At 36.3% G+C, this 23,819-nt stretch overlaps 1 protein-coding gene across 3 annotated transcripts in view; it reads right to left on the bottom strand.

Annotated features, from left to right (window-relative positions):
* The window catches only part of LOC131427535 (sodium/potassium-transporting ATPase subunit beta-2-like), an 87,774-nt gene that overhangs the window by 52,911 nt on the left and 11,044 nt on the right, over positions 1 to 23,819 (bottom strand). Inside the window, exons 1-2 of one of the 3 annotated variants that reach the window (XM_058590808.1) lie at positions 13,705 to 13,853; positions 13,153 to 13,325 (exon numbers count right to left, since the gene is read on the bottom strand). In XM_058590808.1, the coding sequence (XP_058446791.1) occupies positions 13,153 to 13,300 (148 nt within the window). In that variant the 5' untranslated portion in view covers positions 13,301 to 13,325; positions 13,705 to 13,853. Of the gene's footprint in view, positions 1 to 13,152; positions 13,326 to 13,620; positions 13,854 to 16,705; positions 16,929 to 23,819 lie in introns of those variants that run through there. The other 2 variants (XM_058590807.1, XM_058590809.1) reach the window with 2 other exon arrangements.

The following is a 23,819-nucleotide window of genomic DNA, read 5'->3' as shown; positions in this document are numbered from 1 at the left end:
AACTTTGAAACCCGATGCCCCAGTTGATACAAGTGAAGCTTCGAAGGGGAAATCAACTTCTACCAACAGATCTGTTTGTAAACTCTGTTTCCATGCAAACATATCGTTTACCCATTTCCATGGATTGGTGTTGTAGTTTTGTGTGTTTTGGAAGACCGCGTGAGCTTGGCACTAGTCTTGTACCTAACTATTCTGCCTGTTGCTTGGGTCATTCAATGTCTAACTATCTCGGTGACGGTGCGATTGTAGTTGTTGGATGGTTGTTTTTTTTTCTACCGCCAACAGCAACTTTACGAATGTATCGGATCGAAAGACGATCTTCACGGGTTCAAACCGATGTTGGTACAAAACCGCACCCTCCGTCGATTGTTTGGGTTTCGTATTGTTATGGAAGAAATCGCGTGTAGATTGTGCATGGCCTAGCCTGGAGATCAATTCCGATATCGATAATGAACACGCATGTTTTACGAGTGTGTACACTTTGACCGGTAGGTCCAATGGCAATTGAATTAATTAATTTAGAACGAGAGCGGCTCGATTGAATTGTTGATTTAGGAGAACGATGCAGGAACAAAGTGTGCGTGCGATAAGTGGGTTATCAGGACAGTGTTGTCGAACTGCATGGTACTTTCTAGTGTTGAGTATTTAGGAATTTTTTTTGTTCTATAAAGGGGTAACTTTGATCGGGCTCCATTTGACCTGGATCTTGGACTATTGTTGTGTTTAAATGAAAATATAAAATTGGAACTCATGGTAGTAGTCTTGCAGTTGTTCTTCATTTTTACTATTTCGACGGGAAATCGTAATACAGATCAAAAGGATCAAAAGTAGATCAATGTCTCAAACTACAATTCCAAGTAGTTCAGAAGATGATGTCATCTGTTCAGTATTTGATGAACTTTTTCTGTTATCAACATAATAATATTGTGAATTATTAGACACGATAAATAAATCCGTCATATTTATTCAAAATTATCCTATGATTATTGTGGATTTTCTTAACACAATATGAAAATGAAACTATCTCCATAATACAATACTCTATTTGCAGTGAAGAATGGTTACATTAATGAAGGCAAAAAATAGATAATTAACTATAATTGACTCATTTGCGCACTTCGACTTGTACGTATTTACTGGCACCCGCATGAAAATAATAGCTTTTCAACAAAACTATCGAAGTACATACTAATTTGCTTGGATCGGTTCCAATTGCAGACCAAACAAGGACTAGCACTATTGTTTACAAACAATCATTATACTTCTGATGGACAAACGGTTGATAGTTTGGCCGCACTGTCGTCAGTGTGAGTCACGATCGTTATGACACGATCGCTGCAGACATCGGATCTACTACCCAGACTGTAACAAGTGAACAAACGAACACCTCGACAATCCATCCACAACGTTCGCTATGCATAACGATCGAACCGTACCAAGTCAAGGTACAGGCGGAATGCACGAACTCTGGCTATGAAGCAGTTCACTCGACTCGACGGTGCTGAAACCGGATCGAGATTCAATAAATGCACAATTGAGCCCAGCCAATGGACGTCCTTCGCCGAGGTCTACCGAATGCCGGTATATTATAATCAATGAAATCGCAATCTCGCCGGTCAGGTCAGCAGTTTAGAGGTTTTTTTTTCCCTTTTCTGCCACAACGGATGGGTGCCTTGAACTCTTGGCCGTTTAGCCGGTGATAACGTGGTCACCCAACCACGCCCACAGTCCAATATAATAGAACAAAAGAAGGTGATCGGTGACCGTTCATTCAATGTATTGTATGTATTGGTTAATGTGGCATTATGCCACCACTTGGATGGGCTATGAATAGAGTAAAGTCAACCAATTTCATAACAATTTGTTGCACCTACGGGTGCGAGCCATCAGGGCTAGTACTGGATGAGTAATTGCGAAATTCTGACGTAGGGCGGATAGTTTCAAATGACTCTCGATAATGTTGATGCTAATTTGCCGGTGTTTTAATTTCTCAATAATAATTCCATAGAGGCTAATTGTATTTGCATGAAATATGGTGACCCTTTCAACTGGCCTTTGGTTCGAAGTGCCGGTTTATTTAGAATTTCCACATTAAACTGTTATTAACGGGAATAAAATTCCCGCAGGGACTTTCCGTGACGGTCCCAGAATCAACTAATTGAATAGTTTTACTGCTTCAATTTTATGATTGCATTATTTGCACCAATTTTAACAAACTTATGTTTTATGGTCAAATGGGTTGCTATTGAATTTTATCCGGATCCGACTTCCGATTCTGGAGATACAGAGTGAAGTGTATTAAAAATATCAAACGAGAGCGACGATGCCAAAAAAGGAAAAAATCTTCTAAATTTGGCTCAAAACTGCTACAATTTGTAGGGTCTAAATGATAAAAAAAAACATCATCATCAGCGATTTTTTCCAGAACTATCGTTCAACAAAGAAATTCAAACGTTTTGCATAATACGAAGCATCATGATTTGCGGTGTCCACTGTATCTCAGCGCAGACTAATCCGAAGTCAACGAATCAAAGAAGCATGGACAGAACAGAAGTTTTTCTAGACCCCAACGTTTCTGTTTGATTTTAATTAAATTTTTTGAATTTTTGGTGGTTGTTTAAAGTCCAAACTTCGAGTTTTTACGAAAAAATCCGTAATTGTATTTTGTATCTGTAAAACCTCACCAAAATAACAACGAAAAGGAAAACGTTGGGGTCTGGTTTTTTATATGTAGAAATCAATTTCATCAATTTTTTAATCAAGGGAGCTCCTAGGGTCTAACTTTTTCAAAAAATCATATTTCTCTTTTATAATTCGTTATAATGAAACATTTCAAGAATGTTTTGTCAAGCTTTTCAGTCAATCGAAGCATAAATATTGGGCTTGTGGGCCGAGCACTTACTTCTTTACAGTTTGATAAAGATAAAGGCCCATAACTTGCTGAATTTGGTTCCGGTGGGCTTGAAAATTTGACAGAATATTCTTCAAATGTTTTACAAAGAAAAAATAAATGATTTTTCCAATGTGTTTGGACCCTACCCGTCCCTTAGAAGATACTGTGCAATTTCATCCCGATCCGACTTCCGATTCCGAAATAAGATGGCGATGAGTGTGAAAACTTTCAAACTGCATACAAAATGATGCAAAACCGGTACGCATCGGTACGTGCTGGTACGGAAGAAGAAAACACCACCGCCTAGCACACAGCGTGCATTGTTCAATTTTGTTTAGCGTGCAGGGTTGTCACATTCGAATCTATATTAACTAGACATAACTGTTTACAAATTGAAAAGTTGAATCTTGAGAGAATCTTCTAGTGATATTTTTGAAAATATAAATACTATGAGTAAGGCATCATTACTCCTCTAGGTGGATTAAAAAAGGGTTTTTAATTCAGTCGAAGTATTTAATAAATAAAACCATGGCATTGTTTATTGTTGTAATTATTGTTTTCAGATATTTGATTTTTCAACTTTTTCCACTTGATCATGTTTCCAAAGTGAACGACTTTTTACGGTTAAAGTTATTAATTGTACAGTCGTTTCAGCTTGTACGTTTGATAACCTAATCTAATTTAGTGCGCAAAAATTAATTTGTGCATATATTTAATTGCGCTGTGGTGTGACGTCCAATATTTTCAATGAGCGCATTTTTGAAATACCTAATTATATTACTGCTTTGCCCTATTTCCTGAAAAAAATCTACACAATAAACGTTTACATTCTAAAAGAAAAAGATGCCTTCAAACGGTTTAACTTAAGTTATGCACCGACAATTTTGTCAGTAATTTGATTTTCTAGCATTGATATTAGTATATCATACGAATTTCTCTTATTTGATTCTGATGCAGTTTATTTAATTGTACTCCATTTGAAAAAGAGCGGGAGATCAACGATTTCAGACGTAGATCATGTCATGTCTTATCTTGATCATATGTGATTTTCCTCCACCAACATCAAAGCTTATCGAATCATCCAATGATTGAACTTACATAAATCAAGAATCATTTTAGCTCAAAATCACTACCCATTGTGTGACGGAAGATCAGTACCGATATTGATCGATGTGATTTAAAATTCACTGATCAACTGATCATGAAAAGATTCTCCGACAGTGATCTCGTTTTGATGAGGTTTTGGTCTTTATTTTCTCAGCCCTGTATGCTACACTAATGAAATATTATTCTTTACCTAAAACAATAATATATCTGTGTAAACCTAGGAGGAATAAAACAGATGATTTAAATGTTTCATCAATTCCAACCAAATACTTTTGTTAATTTATATAATTGATATTAATAAAATAATTCCGATGATTTTATAGTTTTAGGGATATTTTTTAATCTAATGACAGCTTGTAATAAATCGATTTTTCCCTTATATTTGTATGGTTTGTCATACATTTTGAGAATGTATTGAGATGAATTTTATTTATTTTGAATTCGTGACATGTGACATAGGGGGAGTGGGGGGTCTTTGCTTCTGTGACAATTTGTGACAAAGGGGGGATGGGGAGTCAAAAATCGTCAAAAAAAGCGTGACGTCTTTTATGGACAGCCCCTTAGTTGTACCGGTTTTATTTTAATCTTTGAAACTCGGAAATTATTAATTTTCACAAAAATGATGTTTCCAAGGAAGTAGTAGGAAATCGATAGAACATTACACACTGAAAAAACTGTTTTAATCCACCTAGTGGTGTAATAATGCCTTTCTCATATCACTTATGTTCCGACAAGCACACTGTGTGCTAGGCGGTTTCTTTTTTTTCTTCTTCCGTACCAGCGCGTACCGATTTTGCATAATTTTGTATGACAGTTTGAAAGTTTTGATCTTTATTGCACTATAATTTCGGAACCGGAAGTCGAATCTGGATGAAACTGCACAGTGTTTTTTAAGACACTGAGAGCTTTATTTTGAATCATGATTTGTGAAAATCGGTTTAATCGTTCCTGAGAAATCGAAGTGAGTTTTGGAGCTTTTCTTCACTATTACCGGTGTGTTTGGAGGCAGAAGGCACTAATAGTCCCAAAGTAGATCTATATATCCACCAATTAACAAGGTCTGCCAACTAGATGAACTTACCAGTAAATTTCATAAAAATGTGCACCTCGTTTCGCGTTTTGCTTGTGAAAAAATACACATAAAATTGAAAATTCCTAATAATCGCACTGTAATTCTTAACCGGAAATCGAATCTGGATCATCTTTTAGAGGACTTCTTAAACAATTTATAGACCTTTCATTTGCATCTTAGTTTGTAATAATCGGTTATGAAATTTCCGAGAAAATTGAATGTGCATTTTCTCATAGATTTGCACATATTGCCTTGTAATTCCGAAACCAAAAGTCGGATCGGAATAAAATTCAATAGCGATCTATGGGACCGTAAGACCTTTAACTTGAATCTAAGTTTGTGAAAATCGGTTCAGCCATCTCTGAGAAAATCGAGTGTCATTATTTGTCACACACACACACACACACACACAGACATTTGCTCAGTTCGTCGAGCTGAGTCGAATGGTATTTGACATTAGGCCCTCCGGGCCGCGGTTCAAAAGTCGGTTTTCACAGTGATTGCATAACCTTTCTATATGAGAAAGGCAAAAAAAGATTTTAACCTTCCTCAAAGATTGGAACGTAACAAAACAAAATTGTCAAAAATACGTCTCTTTTATTTTGTTATAAATATAATATTAGGTGTACAACTTTGCTTCCGCTGTTTCCCGATAGGTGACTATACCGGCTGAGGCTGGTCAAAATACATATATGATAATGCCTTTAAAGTGAGTGTGTACAGTGCCTAACGAATTGTCATCGCCGTTTCAGTGACAGTTGTTCTTGTTTTCGTATTATTCACACTCAAAAATGTCTGATTATGTGCCCAATTCTCGCCATTTGCGGGAAGTTTAACTTTTCTGTTACAATTCGCGAAAAAATGCAGCTGAAGCACATCGAATGCTCTCAGAAACTTACGGTAATGCTGCTCTGAGTAAAAGAACGTGTCGGGAGTGATTTCAACGTTTTAAAAATGGTGATTTCGATGTGGAAGACAAACATTGTGTTGGAAGAGAAGAAACCTTCAAAAATGAACAACTAGAAGCATTGCTTGATGAAGAACTCTTAAAACTGAGTGAAACCATCACAGGAGATCGCTTCCGAACACAACTGATGCGCCTTAGTCGCGCGCTGAAAGAAAAGCGGCCACAATATCAACAGCGATATGACAAAGTCATCCTCCAACATGACAATGCTCGGCCTCACATCGCAAAAGTGGTCAAAAAGTACCTGGAAACGCTGAAATGGGAAGTCTTGCCCCACACGCCGTATTCCCCAGATGTCGCCCCTGCTGACTTCCACTTATTCCGTTCGATGGCACACGGCCTGACAGATCAACATTTTCAATCTTTCGAAGAGTTGGAAAAATGGATTGCTTCATCGATAGCGTCAAAAGAGGACTCCTTTTTTTCGAGCCGGGATCCGAAAATTGCCGGAAAGATGGGAGAAAGTTGTCGCTAGCGATGGACAATACTTTGAATAATACATCTGTAAGCACTTTTTCGCAATAAAGCTTTTAATTTTGGAAAAAAAAAAACGGCGGAAGCAAAGTTGTACACCTGATAATAAATAAAATATTACTGAGGTGGACAAGCGTTAAATTTCCATGATGATAATTGACGAAATCCTAACACGAGAACCACATCGGAGCCCGAAAACTACCTTATTTAGAAAACTTTTCATTCAATTTCGGGAATCCTTAAAGTAGTCTAATTAGAAAAAGGAGCTATAAGTAATTTTGTTCACGTTTCGTCTTAGACTAATCAATGCCGAACAGTTTATGTTGAACTGTTATGTCACCTAGTAGTCCAACATAAACCACTAAGCAGACGTAAAGTTTCTGCTATTTACAGAACACTTTTATTTTGCACCGAAGTGCAAAGTGTAAACTGACGTGCTGAACGAAAACGATTTTTCGACTTTAACTGGCTGATTCAGGTATGGTCATTCAAAGCAAAGTCCTGGCATTACATTCCTTTTGTGGAATTTGGCCTTTCTGATTCAACAGACTTCGCAGCCGATTCTTAGTGTACAGAATCATTGCATGGCTAGTACTATGGATCCTACTAACACTAAGAATCCTTCCAGGTCGGGGCTCGAACATACGACAACTGGCTTGTAAGACCAGCGTCCTATGCATTGAACCGCCAACTCGGGGTTAGCCTAAGTTTGTGGTTAGGGCATCTAACAGTTTTTAATATTGTCTACGTGTTGTCTCAGATCCATCAGCGCTTAACGTCTGCTTAGCGGTTTATGTTGGGCTGCTAGGTGGCATAACAGTGCAACATAAACTGTTATGCACTGATGAGCCGGAGGCGAAACGTAAACAAGTAGTGTTCTGGAGGCGATGCAAAAATAGGTTAGTTAAATTTAGCTAAATTTACTCAGATTTTTGGTGAACTAAATTTTAAACTGTTGAATGAAAGTTTCGTTTACTATTTGTGTTTTGACAACAATACAACGAGCATATGAAAGAAAATTAATCAAAACCACTCAAATTTGAGTAAAAGGCAGTTAATCAGTATTATTGTTTTATTTTTTGTGAGCCCAATTATTGCTTGTTTTTTATTTGTATTCAAACTTGAACTGCAATGTGCTTAAACGTTTGCAATTGCTGTAGTTTTCCATCGTTTAGGTAGGTGATTTCGAAGGAATTTAAGTTTCATACATAAGCGATTAGAATTGTTTAACTTTAAGATGAACTGAAGCTAATGATGAATGATCTCACAAATTGAGTAGTAATGTAGGTTCCGGAGTTCTTTAAATTACGATTTATTGAAGATTGATTAATTTTACCTTTTTTTTATTTTCAGTTTATTTCGATAGTTTACAAAAACTATCGAAATAAACTGAAAATAAAAAAAAAGTAATATTAATCAATCTTCAATAAATCGCAATTTAAAGAACTCCGGAACCTACATTTGATTCACGTTCACTCGACTGGATTGCATGCAAAAATAAGGCAGCAATCCGACTTCCGTTTGCATGCATACGTTCGAATATTTTTGGCTCGGTTCTGCGGAACTCTTTCCGACTTTTATACCCTCACAGTAAAACAAACATGTTGTACTATACGCACTTTCTTTTCGCTTTCCAAAACAATAGTTAATATTATCTCGTATGTGGTAATTCAATGTACAAAAATATATATAACTTACTTGATTATTATTAAAAAAAACAATTATTGACCATTATTTTTTTAAATAAGAAAAGACCAGAATTTATCAATATTCTCTTTTACGAATTATGATCGAATTTTCAAGTTGTGCCCTCATATATAAGACACAGAGCTGAACCACAACGAAAGCTTTCTTAAATCCACCAGCATATTAATAAAAATGAACTGTAAATGAATAATGAACAGTGATTTCCTAAATAAGTATTCATTGTCCATGCTTCATTCGAAGCACAGTTTCGATAACAAGATTCCTAAACTACGTCATTATCAATCGGGGTTGACATTTTTCTAGGTATGTCTAAGCTACCCGGCGTCATTGGAAATAAACCTGTTGACATCGTAAGAAATTTTCCTTGATTTAGACTTTCCTAGTTTTTACTACTTTGCTGTCATGACAACAACGCACACACCTGCTCGTTCTACCTGTGCGAAATTACCTTTAACAATGGTCACCCTTCAACCAACTATTCGCTGCGACTGCTTGACTTGCAGCTTGATTACGTTGCTTCCATTAAAAGTATCCCCTGGCGTGTGGTTTTGTGATTTTATCGGACCAGCGAGTAATGGATACGTTGATTCGATTCATTTTTTTGTAATTCTGTTGTTTCCCGAGCAAAATGAACTAGTAAGAAAATATTATTTTAGTTTTTTTTACAGTATTGATGATCTTTTATTTGCTTAAATAACAAAATTTGGCAAATTAAATGGTATGAATCTTATAAAAATAACGAATGTAGATAATTCTAAAATAAAATAAGAACAGTTTAAGATTTGCGTATGATAACTTATTATGCTATCAACTTGTTGAGTTATGCTATCACCAGAAACAGAAAAATAAACAAAAATAAAATTTATCGTTTAAGCTACATATAATGTTCGTTGAAATAATATTTCAATGCATAAAAAGCAAAGCCTTGGTATTACAGTATTCCTGTAGTGGAATTTGACCTTCTGTTTCAACAGACTTCGCAGTCGATTCAGAGTGTTCAGAACCATTGCATGGCTGGTGCTACGATTCTACTGACACTACGAATCTTTCCAGGTCGGGGCTCGAACATACGACAACTGGTTTGTAAGACCAGTGCCCTATGCACTGAACTGCCAACCCAGGGTATTTCAACGCATATCATTTCTAATTTAATTTATATTTTAGATTGTTCCGTTTTGGCATACTATGTAATCGTTTATGCCATATGCTTTCCACGTTTTCTGGCGAATCGTTGTGCAGCAGTCCTTGGATCTTTTTCACTTAAAAGCTTTTTCCATACAGACGTAAAGTATTAAAAACGACAACCAGTAACATAATTGACCTTTTCTTTCTCGAGTGGTTCTCTTCCGGAGACTTCGCTCTTCCAAAGACTTCGATAGACAATAAAATTCGAACTGATAGGTTATTACATGCGATGTCAGTTACAGGTAGATCTGTAAAATCTCTGTGACCAGAGTTCTTTCACGAGAAGCTTAACATATCTACTCAGCAATTACAAACTATTTCAAGATAAGATTTGTAATTTACCACTCTGATTTTTAATAACAGGTGGATATCAAATTTGTTTTTTTTTTCAGTGATTGGAACTAAAACTAGTTCGTATTCTATTTCATGCAACGAAATAAGATGTTTTTCTATCCAGTTTGTTATTCTATCGTGCTCTGGCTCTATTAACGATTTAATTTTAATGAGCGGTACAACCATTTGTTTGTTTTGAAAGCAGATTTTCGTTTACGTGTTTGACATCACGTTGAGTATGGAAATAACTTTTTTCTTCGTTCTTTCATAAGGCATTATTTTCTGATAACAAAATGGCGAAAGGAGCCAAAGAGCACATTATCGAATTAGCGCTCCGTCAGATTACAGCGTGAAATACGTGTACACTGAGGCTTCTTTTTACGCGGAGGATACGTACCGCTCAAACAAAACCGCGTAGCTTCGGAAATCCGCGTAAAAAACCTCCAAACTAAACAAAAAAAAATTTTGATGCCAAATATCTTCAAAATGCATAAAAAGTTCAGATCTGGTGCAACCTCAAAAAAATTTTTTTTTATAAAAATCGACTTTGGGACGTAGAAAAACAACACGCCATGTTTTGTTTGAGATTCTGCAGATGAAATCAACTATTTTTTCGCTGGGGATCGCACATGTTGACTCCGGAACAAAAACTCGTTCGCGAGTGCACTTTGGAAGCGTGTTTTCCCATGTTGTTGCAAAATCGTATGGGCTTTTGATATCGCTTAGTAACTGTTGATCAAACCAGGACCCTCTATATCCTCAAGAGAACGAAATGAGTGCCCGGCAATGTATTGAAACCGACAAGAGACATGGTGTTAGATTGCAGGGATTGTTAATATCATTTGTTTTATAGTGTACACTATTTCTCGTTATTTACCTTGATCATTACCGAAGAGACCAAATCAATTGGACCAATCGTTTCTGGTATACATGTTTTAGTAAATTTGGCCACATTGTAATTTTTGATTGTGGACAACGCTAATGCAAAATGTGAGCTGAATAAAATCATACGGAAAAATTCGATCTTCAAATTCAAATGGAATGTAAAATGGAACTTATGATATAGTTTGAAGTCGCTAACGAATACTGCTTCTGAGCTTACTCAGAGAAATTATGGCAACTGAGGAAGATTAAGAATATAAAAGGTCCAACAACACTACTCTGAGATAGGTCACAGCTAATATGTAGAAAAGGCATTTAATTTGTAGGAGATCCAAATTCAATCTAAATAAGCTTATTAGTTTGGGTTAAGAAATTTATGCCTTATTTCAATTCAGTGATTAGATTAAATGAACTTAGCATAATTTTAGTTCGGATCCGGTTATTTTTAGAATAATTCGAGTTTAATTGTTTTGTGATTTCAAAAATTAACAATTGGAAATCGAACCATTTTCCGATTATTAAAAACAGAACAAAAATTGAATTGGTTTTCAAAACGTTATTTTTTGGTACGAGTAGTACATAGGTTGCTACCATTGTATTGTTTCGCTATATAGGTATTTCGGAGTCATCGGCAAATAAGTGAGATCAGATGGGATGCTTTCATATAACCTACGATGCCAATAGAAACGATTCTTCATATTCGCATCAAAATTGCAGGATTTACAAAAATGTAGATTCACAAGGCAAAGGTCGATTCACAATGCAAACTATTTTAGCTATCAAATTGGATTTTTGACATTTGGATCCAAAGGAAGGAAATGATCAATTCAACAAGCTGAAATTTGATGACATAAAACAAAAAATCTCCAAAGCTAGTAAATTTGATGTTTTACAGCACATCCTAGATTTCAAAGGAAAAACGTACACAAATGGTTTTGTTATCCATTCGTTGAAGAAAAGTTTTGTCTTTATTTCGTTTAATATGTTCTGATCTCAAGGCGTCTATTTTATGCTCTCTTACGATGGCATCTAAATCATGAATTGAAAATCGTCATACATACGGCAAAGATTTTGTGCTAAGAGTTTTTTTTGTTTCCTATGTCGAAATACTGATTTTACAGGAAAAAGCGTCAATTTTCGCATAAAAATAGCTTCCCTTCCGAACTGCGTCGCATGGGAATGAGCATAACTTTCGTTCGAGTCGCCTTTAATATTTTATTTTTAATGGGTATTGTAAGGATATGTTTTGTAACGCCATGTGATTGGCAGCTGCGTTCGACAAAAAAAATGAAATGAATAAGGGTAAACTGAAACCTCTCGGAATGTGTTATCACTTGGAAAAAAAGTTGGAGAATTAATATTCCTATCGAGCTGCCTATGGAAAGATATACAAAGGAATGGGTTTCTAAAACAAGAGTTTTGTAATGATAGGTAGAAAAGCTAGCGGCAAGCTCAGAAACGTTTTGATTGATAAAATTGTTGGGAAATAATTTCTCATCTGATATTTTCAGCTGAGCATAAAATAATAGAATAAACGTGTTCGCAGAAATAACTATAGATGTGATAGGTACTTGATTGATGCGCGTCGAATTCTAATTTTTTGTGACAATCAACGTGGTAATCATTGGACTGACTATGAAAATTAGTTTGGTGAATGAAGTGGATCACACGACTGGAAAAAGGTAAATACTATTACGGATTTACCAACATAAATTACTTTGTTCACACACCTGTTAATGTTGTTGGTTAATAATGTAATTATTTTCCACACAGTTTAAAGCATCTGCAGTATACCTTCGAATGTTGAAATGTTGGAACATTTATCATTACCGTACGTAAATAGCATGGGCAATGTATTTAAAGCAAATTATTTTAAGTGTATTCCATGAACTGTTCTGCATTTTTAGTATGCCGTTCGTTACTCGACTATTACCAGCATTGTGAAATAATTTACATCAACATGACTCATTGCGAAACGGACGATGAAATTTCACTTTCAACCAAAATAATTGAAACTTTTTACACTTTTGTATTCTGTATAAAACAAGAATGTTTACAACCAACCTTGAAATAAGGTAGTAGTTAAAACAAAAACACCAGTCGATATAGGAAACATGATAACACTAATCGTTTTAGTTTTCCGCTTGGAACACATAAATTCGATAGAAACCAGACCAGGTTGAGATTCAAGCTCCGCGAAATTGGCATCTTTCGAACCGTCACCTGCAGTGATCTCGTGCTGATGTCCCGCTGGGTCTACAGGAGCCTCTTCTCGCGGTTTCATATTCAAAGGTAAAACTTATGCCAAAATTTTACACGTCACAAAATATAAATATATTTGTTCCACACCATTCACCACTACACAAACGGTGGGTCAAATATTTTGCTTCGCACAACGGAGCCATTTTTTGCCAGCATTGGTATTCGCAATTTTGACATATCGCTTCAAGGCAGGCAACAGAAATCTATTAGATTGTCGTTACCGTTATTTGTGTACCCCAGCCGGGGTCAAACCACTATTGCCGCACTTACCCCATGATCCAGCAGTACGTCCGAGTACGGTGCCCTCGTGGGAGTTGTAAAGGAACTTCTTGAAGGGAATTGGTGGAGGCTTTTCCCGTGCGAAGATAGCTTTCTGTTCTTCCTCAGCTGCGTGGATGGGAGAAGCGTGCTTGGACATTTCTTGGACGCGGGTGTCTTCTTAGCTAGTGATTAAACGATTGAATGAAATTGAAAATCTCTACCAACAACCAACTTTCACGAGTAGAATAGTTCTAAGCCTCCGAAGAGATTGGGTTCTATTCACGCTACACCACAGCACACACTTCAAGGCCACGAACGAATGACTTTATCTGGTCTCGGATGGGGCGCGGATTTTGTAGAGCAAAATGACACGGTCGCCTCAACGGTTGACGGGTTTGCACGTAAATAAAATTTAAGTAATACTGGGCCAAATTTAGATCTCCGAGACCAAACACACGAGTTACGGGAGATTCTCACATTAATATATCACTACAGTATTCGAAATGCCTCTTGGTATTCTGTGTCACGCGCGAAAAACGAGAAATGACAAAATATAACTACCGAAAAGGGTGGGAACTCTTATTTATAATAAGGCAAAACTAAAGTTCAACTAAAGATAGATTCTGTTTCGAAAGGAGTTCCCTATTCGCGAAACCGTCCAAACAGATCCCCGATCGTGAAGAAACTGTATGCGTTGTTGATGCTTCAACGATCGTTCTGCCAGTAAGCAACTTTTCTTCTTCGTCACCACACCGTCGTGGGTCACACCAATACAGCTTGCAATTACGCATAGGGTTACCCTCTCGGTATTTGAAAATCATTATCATTCTCGTGAATTGTTTATGCTGGCTTAAGGTAGCATAAACTCCTCATAAGTTACCTGTTGTTCCTAACTGGTAACCCTAAATGAATTCACTATCAGCTACAAATACGGATTGGAAAACCTGTTTCCTACACAATCGCATCTTCGCATAACGCTTTCTATTCCTGCATACACTCGTGGGTTACGAAGTTCATTAAAACAAATACTTCGGACGGTGGAAACCCCTTTTTATTCATAGCAGAACTCTGACAGTAGATATGAAAGTTTTTCTCTGCGACGCTATCCTACGCATGTGTGGTGACCAAACGCATAATATACAGCCAAGGGAAGATAGAAGTATCATAAAACGGCATAAAGTTCTAGCACAGGTAGCTGTTGGTGGTGCTCCACCCAAAATGCGTAAGGCGCATACTAGCACGTTTTCCTAACGAATGCGAATGAACCGAACCAAATGAACAACCGTGCGGTTAAGCTCTACTCGTAGCAACGTGATGAGTCCCGAGTGAATCTTTGTTCTACGTGAGTCGCAGACCTCTGCATTTGATAGTGAAAACTAATCGATGCGAATTAAGTTTAGGTGTCGTTAGCTTGGTTTAATCGGGTGTAATTTAGAATTGTCGATATATTTTTTAGTATTAGCATAAGTTGGGGACCTCATCAAATGCACATAATAAAATGATAACACAAGTATATCAACAGTTGATATGTATAACAATTTGTGTTATTTTGAGATATGTAACAAATGAAAACAGTGGAAAGTTAAAACTTATGATAACAATATAATAACAAAATCAGTTATGATGTTTTATTTTCGTTTGCAAGACTTATGATAACGTTCATTAATTGGAAAAATGAGTTCTTCTGGTGCTTTATATCGAAATATAATGATCAGAATTTCAAAAAACTAAAGCAAGAAATCAAATTACTGGATTGAAACGATGCTTAAAGTTGACTGTGATATAGTGTTTCTGTGTTAAATTTGCTAACTGATTTATTACAACTATTGTTATAAATTTCTGCTTTCGGACTTCTGTAGTTATATTAAATTGAATAATAATTGTCATGCAAACGTTTCAAATCTGTTACGATTTTGTTATTTTAACAGCTTACCAGTTAAAAATATTTCAAAATTATTTCTGAATTAAATCACTCCAGTTGTTATAATTTTGTTATTACCATCTGATCGGGGAGAGATTATCTATTTTTGTTCTATTCATCGCATAGTATTTTTACGGTTATCAATTGATACAATCCATAGCAATCTGTCATTGAACTACCGGATTTCGGTAAATCCAATGAAAATAACCAATTTAGTTGCGATATTACTTCTTGGGGTTAAAGGAAGAAGGAAGAAGGAAGAAGGAAGAAGGAAGAAGGAAGAAGGAAGAAGGAAGAAGGAAGAAGGAAGAAGGAAGAAGGAAGAAGGAAGAAGGAAGAAGGAAGAAGGAAGAAGGAAGAAGGAAGAAGGAAGAAGGAAGAAGGAAGAAGGAAGAAGGAAGAAGGAAGAAGGAAGAAGGAAGAAGGAAGAAGGAAGAAGGAAGAAGGAAGAAGGAAGAAGGAAGAAGGAAGAAGGAAGAAGGAAGAAGGAAGAAGGAAGAAGGAAGAAGGAAGAAGGAAGAAGGAAGAAGGAAGAAGGAAGAAGGAAGAAGGAAGAAGGAAGAAGGAAGAAGGAAGAAGGAAGAAGGAAGAAGGAAGAAGGAAGAAGGAAGAAGGAAGAAGGAAGAAGGAAGAAGGAAGAAGGAAGAAGGAAGAAGGAAGAAGGAAGAAGGAAGAAGGAAGAAGGAAGAAGGAAGAAGGAAGAAGGAAGAAGGAAGAAGGAAGAAGGAAGAAGGAAGAAGGAAGAAGGAAGAAGGAAGAAGGAAGAAGGAAGAAGGAAGAAGGAAGAAGGAAGAAGGAAGAAGGAAGAAGGAAGAAGGAAGAAGGAAGAAGGAAGAAGGAAGAAGGAAGAAGGAAGAAGGAAGAAGGAAGAAGGAAGAAGGAAGAAGGAAGAAGGAAGAAGGAAGAAGGAAGAAGGAAGAAGGAAGAAGGAAGAAGGAAGAAGGAAGAAGGAAGAAGGAAGAAGGAAGAAGGAAGAAGGAAGAAGGAAGAAGGAAGAAGGAAGAAGGAAGAAGGAAGAAGGAAGAAGGAAGAAGGAAGAAGGAAGAAGGAAGAAGGAAGAAGGAAGAAGGAAGAAGGAAGAAGGAAGAAGGAAGAAGGAAGAAGGAAGAAGGAAGAAGGAAGAAGGAAGAAGGAAGAAGGAAGAAGGAAGAAGGAAGAAGGAAGAAGGAAGAAGGAAGAAGGAAGAAGGAAGAAGGAAGAAGGAAGAAGGAAGAAGGAAGAAGGAAGAAGGAAGAAGGAAGAAGGAAGAAGGAAGAAGGAAGAAGGAAGAAGGAAGAAGGAAGAAGGAAGAAGGAAGAAGGAAGAAGGAAGAAGGAAGAAGGAAGAAGGAAGAAGGAAGAAGGAAGAAGGAAGAAGGAAGAAGGAAGAAGGAAGAAGGAAGAAGGAAGAAGGAAGAAGGAAGAAGGAAGAAGGAAGAAGGAAGAAGGAAGAAGGAAGAAGGAAGAAGGAAGAAGGAAGAAGGAAGAAGGAAGAAGGAAGAAGGAAGAAGGAAGAAGGAAGAAGGGAGAAGGAAGAAGAATAGAGTATAAATAATAAGTGAGAAGTAAGATGAGGGAGTAGAACACCTGTTAAATTCCCATGGTTAGCTTGAAATAAAACTTTCAATCAACGAAATTGTCGAATCATGATTCTTGTACTTACACCAACTGGCGGGAGTTCTGCCAAAAATTTCACCCTCTGCCGGGTTCCATAGGAATAACTTGCAGTTATCCAGTGCCGTCCGGTTACTGGGGGTGCGGTAGTACTGCTGAAACTGGTCGAAGGGTTCCTCCACTTTCTTCGGCATTTTGTGTTGAGGGTTTTTTTCGCTTCACTTCCTTCGGAGGGTTTTAATGGTGTTCCGCTGGATGTCGTGAGTTGATATCTGAAGAATACCCGATAGGCAATGGGTGAAGAAATGGGACGCATTAACATCATTTTCGCGTCTGGGTTTGGCTCCTATTGCCCAGTATTACTAGGCTGGATAATGTATGACGAAAATGCGAAATATTTTTGTTGTTCGTTAATATGCGGAGAAGAGCTGGGGCTCTGTTCGTTTCGTAGTAATTCAGCGAACTGGGGCACGTATGCTTCCCTCTTGATAATACTGACTGCTGTATAATTCTGTTAGTGCGACGTTTACTGGCGAGTGGCAATATGAAGCAGGCGCCTAGAAGGCGTAAAGTTGTTTACGATTTTCCAATTTTCCAACCAAGTTCAATGTCTTGCATCTTTTGTGTTGGAAGTTAATTATACAGAACATAAAATTAGTTACCCTAAAGATATTAATGGGTTATAAAGATTCGCTTCACTTTTTTTTGGAATTCAATAAATAGTATGTGTATAGCATTAAGTATTAAAATAAATTTCGCTTCAAATAAGTTTTTTTTCATGTTTACTTACATGATATCATGCATCATAACTTCCGATATTACTTCTAGTAAAAAAATGAACTTGTGAGTTCTTTCCATTCTTTTCTTTTTGATATAAATTCAATTATGATAGTTGACGATATCAATCTCTGCCACCTCAAAGTTCCTAGCCCTTCCCTACCCAAGATCAAAGGATTGTAGAAAGTTCACAAATTTGGTAACGAAATAAGGGAAGTTAGAACATTTAGGGGCTTTGTTGGTTTGTGCCAAAAGCACATATTCTGTTTCTATTTTTTAGTGTTTCGCCTTCGGCTCATCAGTGCTTAAAGCCGTTCAAATTGAACTGCCATCTCGCGTCTAGCAGTTGGATTTAAACCGCTAAGCTGACGCACAAATAGAGCAAACTGTGCGTCTGCCTAGCGGTTTAAATTGAACTGCTAGGATCGAAATGGCAGTTCAATTTGGAACTGCTTTAAGCACTGATGAGCCGAAGGCGAAACGCGAAGAAATAGAAGGAAAATTAGTTTATACCCATTGGGAGCCGCTACCCGAAAATTCTCCAAACACCAATCTTTGCCAAAGAAATTCTTTAGCAGATCGGTTTCTAACCCACAAGAATTCGTCATTGAACTTTAAGAACTCAGGAGAAATTTAGAATGACAAAATTGAGGTATATTTCGACGTAACCGCCTTGTTTCCAAGTGTCCTAGTGAATGATTCAATCAACCTATTGAAAGATTATTTGTTTCAACAAATGAAGTTGGTTACTACTGCAAATATATAGAAAAACTTTATTTTTACAATCGAAAAGCTTAATTGATATCCGGAGTGCTCAATCCAAATAATACCTACGACGTTGACCCTCCCATCAGCAATATATCGGTGAATTTCAATCCAACCATCACACGTCCTTTAAAATGAGAACAAAAAAAAAATTCGGTCTGGATTTGGTAGTCAGCAGTATAAATGATCACTTGAAAACAATGCTGGGTTCCACAAAGGTTCTAATAGATAATTCGAAACAGTCTGGGGTATCTGCGGTAAAGGTACTCCTCAGATCTTTATTTGCCAATATACTTTAAGCGTAAATTAAAATATGTTGTATATTGCATTTAAAAATCAAGGTATTATAATTTACTTTTACATTGATAATTGTTTTCAATCAAATTTTTGATTCATTTGAAGTCTATTTCAAAGAATCATAGAATTACATGTCGTGTAAATTTCATTTTTTTCTGTGTACTTTTAAAGTAAATTGAAAAAAGACTAGCAGTAAAGTATTTGCTTTCAATTGCCTGCTCCAAATATGTGCAAGAAAATTTATGTAAATTCACCAAAACTTTATATCTGTGAAGAGAATATTAGATATTCGTTTCGAGAAACACGTCGTACACAGATGAAAATATTCTGTAAATTTACATTTTATTTCATGCACATATTGTAGAGTTGATCTTTTGTGTTTTTGTGAATGAAACCTGTATTCGTACGCCCGAAATTTTCAAGCGCCTTTGAATTAACGAGTTTTGATGATTGTACACCATTTTCTGTGAAAATAATAGTCTATTATTTCAATAAGAATCATCGGAATGGTGTTTTAAATACGTATATTCAAACATTCTTAAAATTTTCAGACGATTTTGAGCACACTAATGTTTTATTGAACTTGAAAAATTTCGAAATGAATTTTTCTTGTATATTTTCCAATATGGCATCAATGGTAACAGTGAGTTGAATAGAAAATGGTTCACGCAACGTAACGACTTATATTTTCTAAATAACAGGAAAAATTAACATGGTAATATTTCGGAAATACGTTGTTTTTTTTATGAGTTTAAATCTTCTAGTTGAATTAAACAACAATTCAGTATAGTCATTCATCTTAGCGGGCCCGACTTTTGTGTTAAGCACTGTATGTATTATTTTGGAAGCCCATGTGCTGGAGTTGCAAAAACAAGTTGCTAAAGCGGTAATATGTAACTATGAGAGTAACTATGATGAACTTAACTTTTCGTTCAATATCTTTGAAAAGTGATGTCAGGTCTATTAATTTTTTCACGAGATGAAAACCGAATTCAAATTGTCGTATTTAATTATTGTTTTCATTACGTACACGGAACGACCGAAATTAGCTCTGTGCCTAATTCGTATTACTGTTTTTGAATTAGTTGATTTTAACAACAAAATTTCCAAAATAACTATGAAATTAGTTAAAATTTAGAATTTACTTTACTGGAAAAAACTCTTATTTTTAGAGAATTTGTTTAGTTTGCGAATATCCTGGACAAAAACCAGCAATATTTCAATCCAACACGAAATTCTCATTAGCAACTAATTTGTTATTAAAATCAGAAAATTTGTTTCTATTTTCTATCACCATCAGTACTGAAGGACAGCACAAAGAACACAAAAATGAAATTGGTTTAATTAACAAGTTTATTAGTCAAAAACCCATGAGAAGTGTCAAGCCAAAACAATCTATTAAAAGGCTAAAAAGGACAGTCTTGTTGAAATTGCTTGCAAATTGTTTTGATGTTTTCCGCATGTGTTACGATATATCCATATATAAATTTCTGATACAATTTGTAAAAATGACGTAAACACTTAGTGGAAAGTGTATTTATTCAGAATTTGTGCGCATTTGAAGCGATTGTGCGAAATAATGTTTTTATGCGGAACAGTGAAGTGAGTTTCGAATGTTGCACTCTAATTGTATATGTCAAATGATGTTTTTTGTATCTTCCAACCTTCCGGGCTACGCCGTCCGGTGTATTACTTGTATTCGGTTTTTGTTTTCCGAGTGCTCAAAGTTTTCAGTGAGAGAGTCGATTTTGCGAAGTCGAATGAAGAAAGCAGCGATTTAGAAGAAAAATTTTCAAAATGCAGTTTATGTTTCGCTTATGTCTTTTTCTCCAATACAACATCGTATTTATACCTGCCTATATAGAAAAGACTACCGCGACTGAAATATTTTTCGGTAGTAGAGTGCCATCTAGTGGCTAGTAGTCATTACGATGTTAACGTTTTTTTCGGTGACAGTGCGCCACATAGCTGCAAATTGCCGAAGCCAATTCAACCATTTATGTTGGTTGAAAACAACGTTTTATTTCTCTAATTCAACTAAAAAATTAGTTGAATGGAAATCAAATGTGCCTTAGCTAAGAAATGACAGCACGTTGAATTGGTGAATTCAACTAAAAAAATAGCTATTTCAACAAATATTTTATTATTATTGAGGGAATCAGAAATAAAAAATCTAAATTAGCAAAAGTAAGATTTTTTTAGTTGTCTCAAAAAATAACTAACTAAAATCAGAAAATCAACTAATTTTTTCGCTAAAATGCTGGTTTCGGTCTTTCCGTGTATGTAATGCTGTATTTCTGAGACTTTTACGATGATATTCTCATGTCGGCATGTTTTACGTTCATTTCAAGCAGATAGATCTGGTACAACTCATTTGCAAGTTTCGAATTGTTTTCTTAAAAATGAAGAAAACTGCACACACTAGCCTAATATTTCATGAAGCAGTCAAGAGAATGTAAATAGTTTTTACTGCGAGGTTTTCAATTCGGCTTATCAGTTTTTGCCTTGCGGAGAGCATAATTTCACTATTTTTTTCTTCACAAGAGATATACAGCCATTTCGGCATATAATGAGTCCAATACAATTATGACAGCCATTTGGAAAATGTTTAATAAGTTGAACAACGCAAATTTTTGAAGTTTTTCAACACGAATTTTAAAAATTATCTTCTTTTGTCCAAGAATTGCATGAAAAGTTAAGATCAGTGTTATCTGTACGTTGTACGTGTTTTTCAAGACATTTGGCATAAAGAAATTTCTTCAGTTCAACGGTACTAGAAAATTCATATTTTTATATCACAATTCAATAGGTGATAAAATAATATTTTAGTAACCATAAACAAGAATGTATATCGGAAATCGAGTGGTGCTGGATGTCAGGTAGCAGTAGCATCACATCCAACAATCAGCATCCAACAAGAACATCTAGAGCAACGAGGATCTACACGGCAGTGCAACGGAGATAGACAACAATTTCAAGGTAGAAGTTTTTTCTTTTCCTTTTGATTGAGTACTGTATAGTGTTGGTTTCATTTTTTATTTTAAAGTTTGATTAAAAATTTTAATGTGATGGATGAATCCATGGACGTAAATCCTAGCATGAATCCTATACCCCCACGAACGAAAAAATATCAGGAGAGCTCTTCTGGGCCTTGGATAGTCTTTTTTAGACGTATATCAAAGCCATTAAACATTTACCAAATTTCTAAAGGTTTGACATCACGATTCTCTTCAATCAAAGAGATCATAAAAGTAAATAACGATAAAATTCGTGTTGTGGTAAATAATTTGAAACACGCGAATGATATTGTCTCTTCGGAACATTTCAATAAAGAGTATAAAGTTTACATACCCTCCAAAGATGTCGAAATTGACGGTGTTGTTACCGAAGCGAGTCTTTCGGTAGATGATTTACTCAAGCATGGTGTTGGTCGTTTCAAGAACTCTATGCTTGAGGGTGTGAAAATACTGGAGTGCAAACAACTGTACTCAGTAGTTTATGAAGAGGGAAAAAAAGTTTATCGCCCATCAGACTCGTTTCGAGTGACATTTGCCGGATCTGCGTTGCCGTCCTATGTCTATGTCGATAAAATTCGCCTCCCTGTTCGGCTTTTTGTTCCAAATGTAATGAATTGTACGAACTGCAAAAAATTCGGACACACAGCTACTTACTGTAGTAATAAACCAAAATGTATTAAGTGTGAAGGACCTCATAAAGATAATGATTGCAACAAGGAAATTGAAAAATGTATTTATTGTGGGGCAAGTCCTCATGAGGATATTTCAGTATGCACTGCATTTAAAGTGCACAAAGACAAAATTAAGCTTTCTTTAAAAGCACGGTCTAAGCGCACATATGCAGAAATGCTTAAAACGGTCATTGATGTCCCCCCTTTGGAAACCGAAAACGGGTTTTTAAATCTAGAGGAACCAGAGGACTCTGACTCTGACGAAAATAGTGAAGATAATTCGTTTATCACTACCCAAGGGTCAGTTAAGAGAAAGAAGTCTTCTTCCAAATTACCAAAAAAGACACCTAAAGTTTCATCTTCAAAAAAAGATCCCCGTGTTAAACAAAAAAAGTCAAAACCAAAGACTGTGCCTCCTGGTTTGTCAAATTCACAAACCAATCCAGGATCTAGCACAGAAAAAGGTAATAATCCTGTGGGCTCTATTTCACACCCACCAACAGGATTACTGAAGTTTTCGGAAATTGTTGAATGGATTTTCTCAGCATTCAATATATCTGAACCCTTAAAGACCCTCATAATGGCATTCCTTCCAATAGCTAGAAATTTTTTGAAGCAGTTATCAGCTCAATGGCCAATTGTCTCAGGTTTTGTATCTTTTGATGGATAATTTATCACCCGCCGCAAATGATACAATCACTGTCCTGCAGTGGAATTGTCGAAGCATCATGCCAAAACTTGATTCATTTAAAATTTTATTGCATAGTCAAAAATGTGATGTATTTGCTTTATGCGAAACATGGCTTACTTCAAACATAGCCTTAAATTTTAATGATTTTAACATTATACGTCTCGATAGAGATTCTCCGTATGGTGGAGTGCTTTTGGGAATTAAGAAATGCTGTTCCTTTTATAGATTAAACATCCCTTCAACTTCTAGTATAGAAGTTGTTGCTTGCCAAATAAACATTAAAGGCAAAGATATTTGCATAGCTTCGGTTTATATTCCTCCAAAAGCACAAGTTGGACAGCGACAGCTTAATGAAATGGTTGAAGCCCTTCCTGCTCCACGATTGATTCTGGGGGATTTAAATTCGCACGGAATGATGTGGGGTTCAGTTTACAATGATAGCAGATCATCTTTAATACAAAACATTTGTGACAATTTTAGCATGACGGTATTAAATATGGGTAGCATGACACGGATCCCAAGACCTCCTGCACGCCCAAGTGCATTAGATCTATCTCTTTGCTCAACATCAATTCGACTAGATTGCACCTGGAAAATATTGCCTGATTTACACGGTAGCGATCATTTACCAATCATCATCTCAATTAGCTGTAACAAATGTATTGCTAATTCAGCTAGTATTCCATATGATTTGACAAAAAATATCGACTGGATTAAATACCAAAGTAGAATCTCTAGTATTTTGAATTCAATGGAAGAGCTCCCTCCACTTGAAGAATATGACTTCCTCGTTTGTTCGATTCTGGAGGCCGCAGAACAATCCCAAACTAAACGCTTTCCTGGGCCAACGACTAACAGAAGGCCTCCCAACCCCTGGTGGGACAAAGAGTGCTCAGAGGCTAAACTCGCAAAACAAAATGCTTGCAAGACGTTTCTAAAACGGGG

This window comes from Malaya genurostris, chromosome 2, assembly GCF_030247185.1.
Source record: "Malaya genurostris strain Urasoe2022 chromosome 2, Malgen_1.1, whole genome shotgun sequence".
Taxonomy (NCBI): domain Eukaryota; kingdom Metazoa; phylum Arthropoda; class Insecta; order Diptera; family Culicidae; genus Malaya; species Malaya genurostris.
This window is presented reverse-complemented; position numbering and strand designations above follow the sequence as displayed.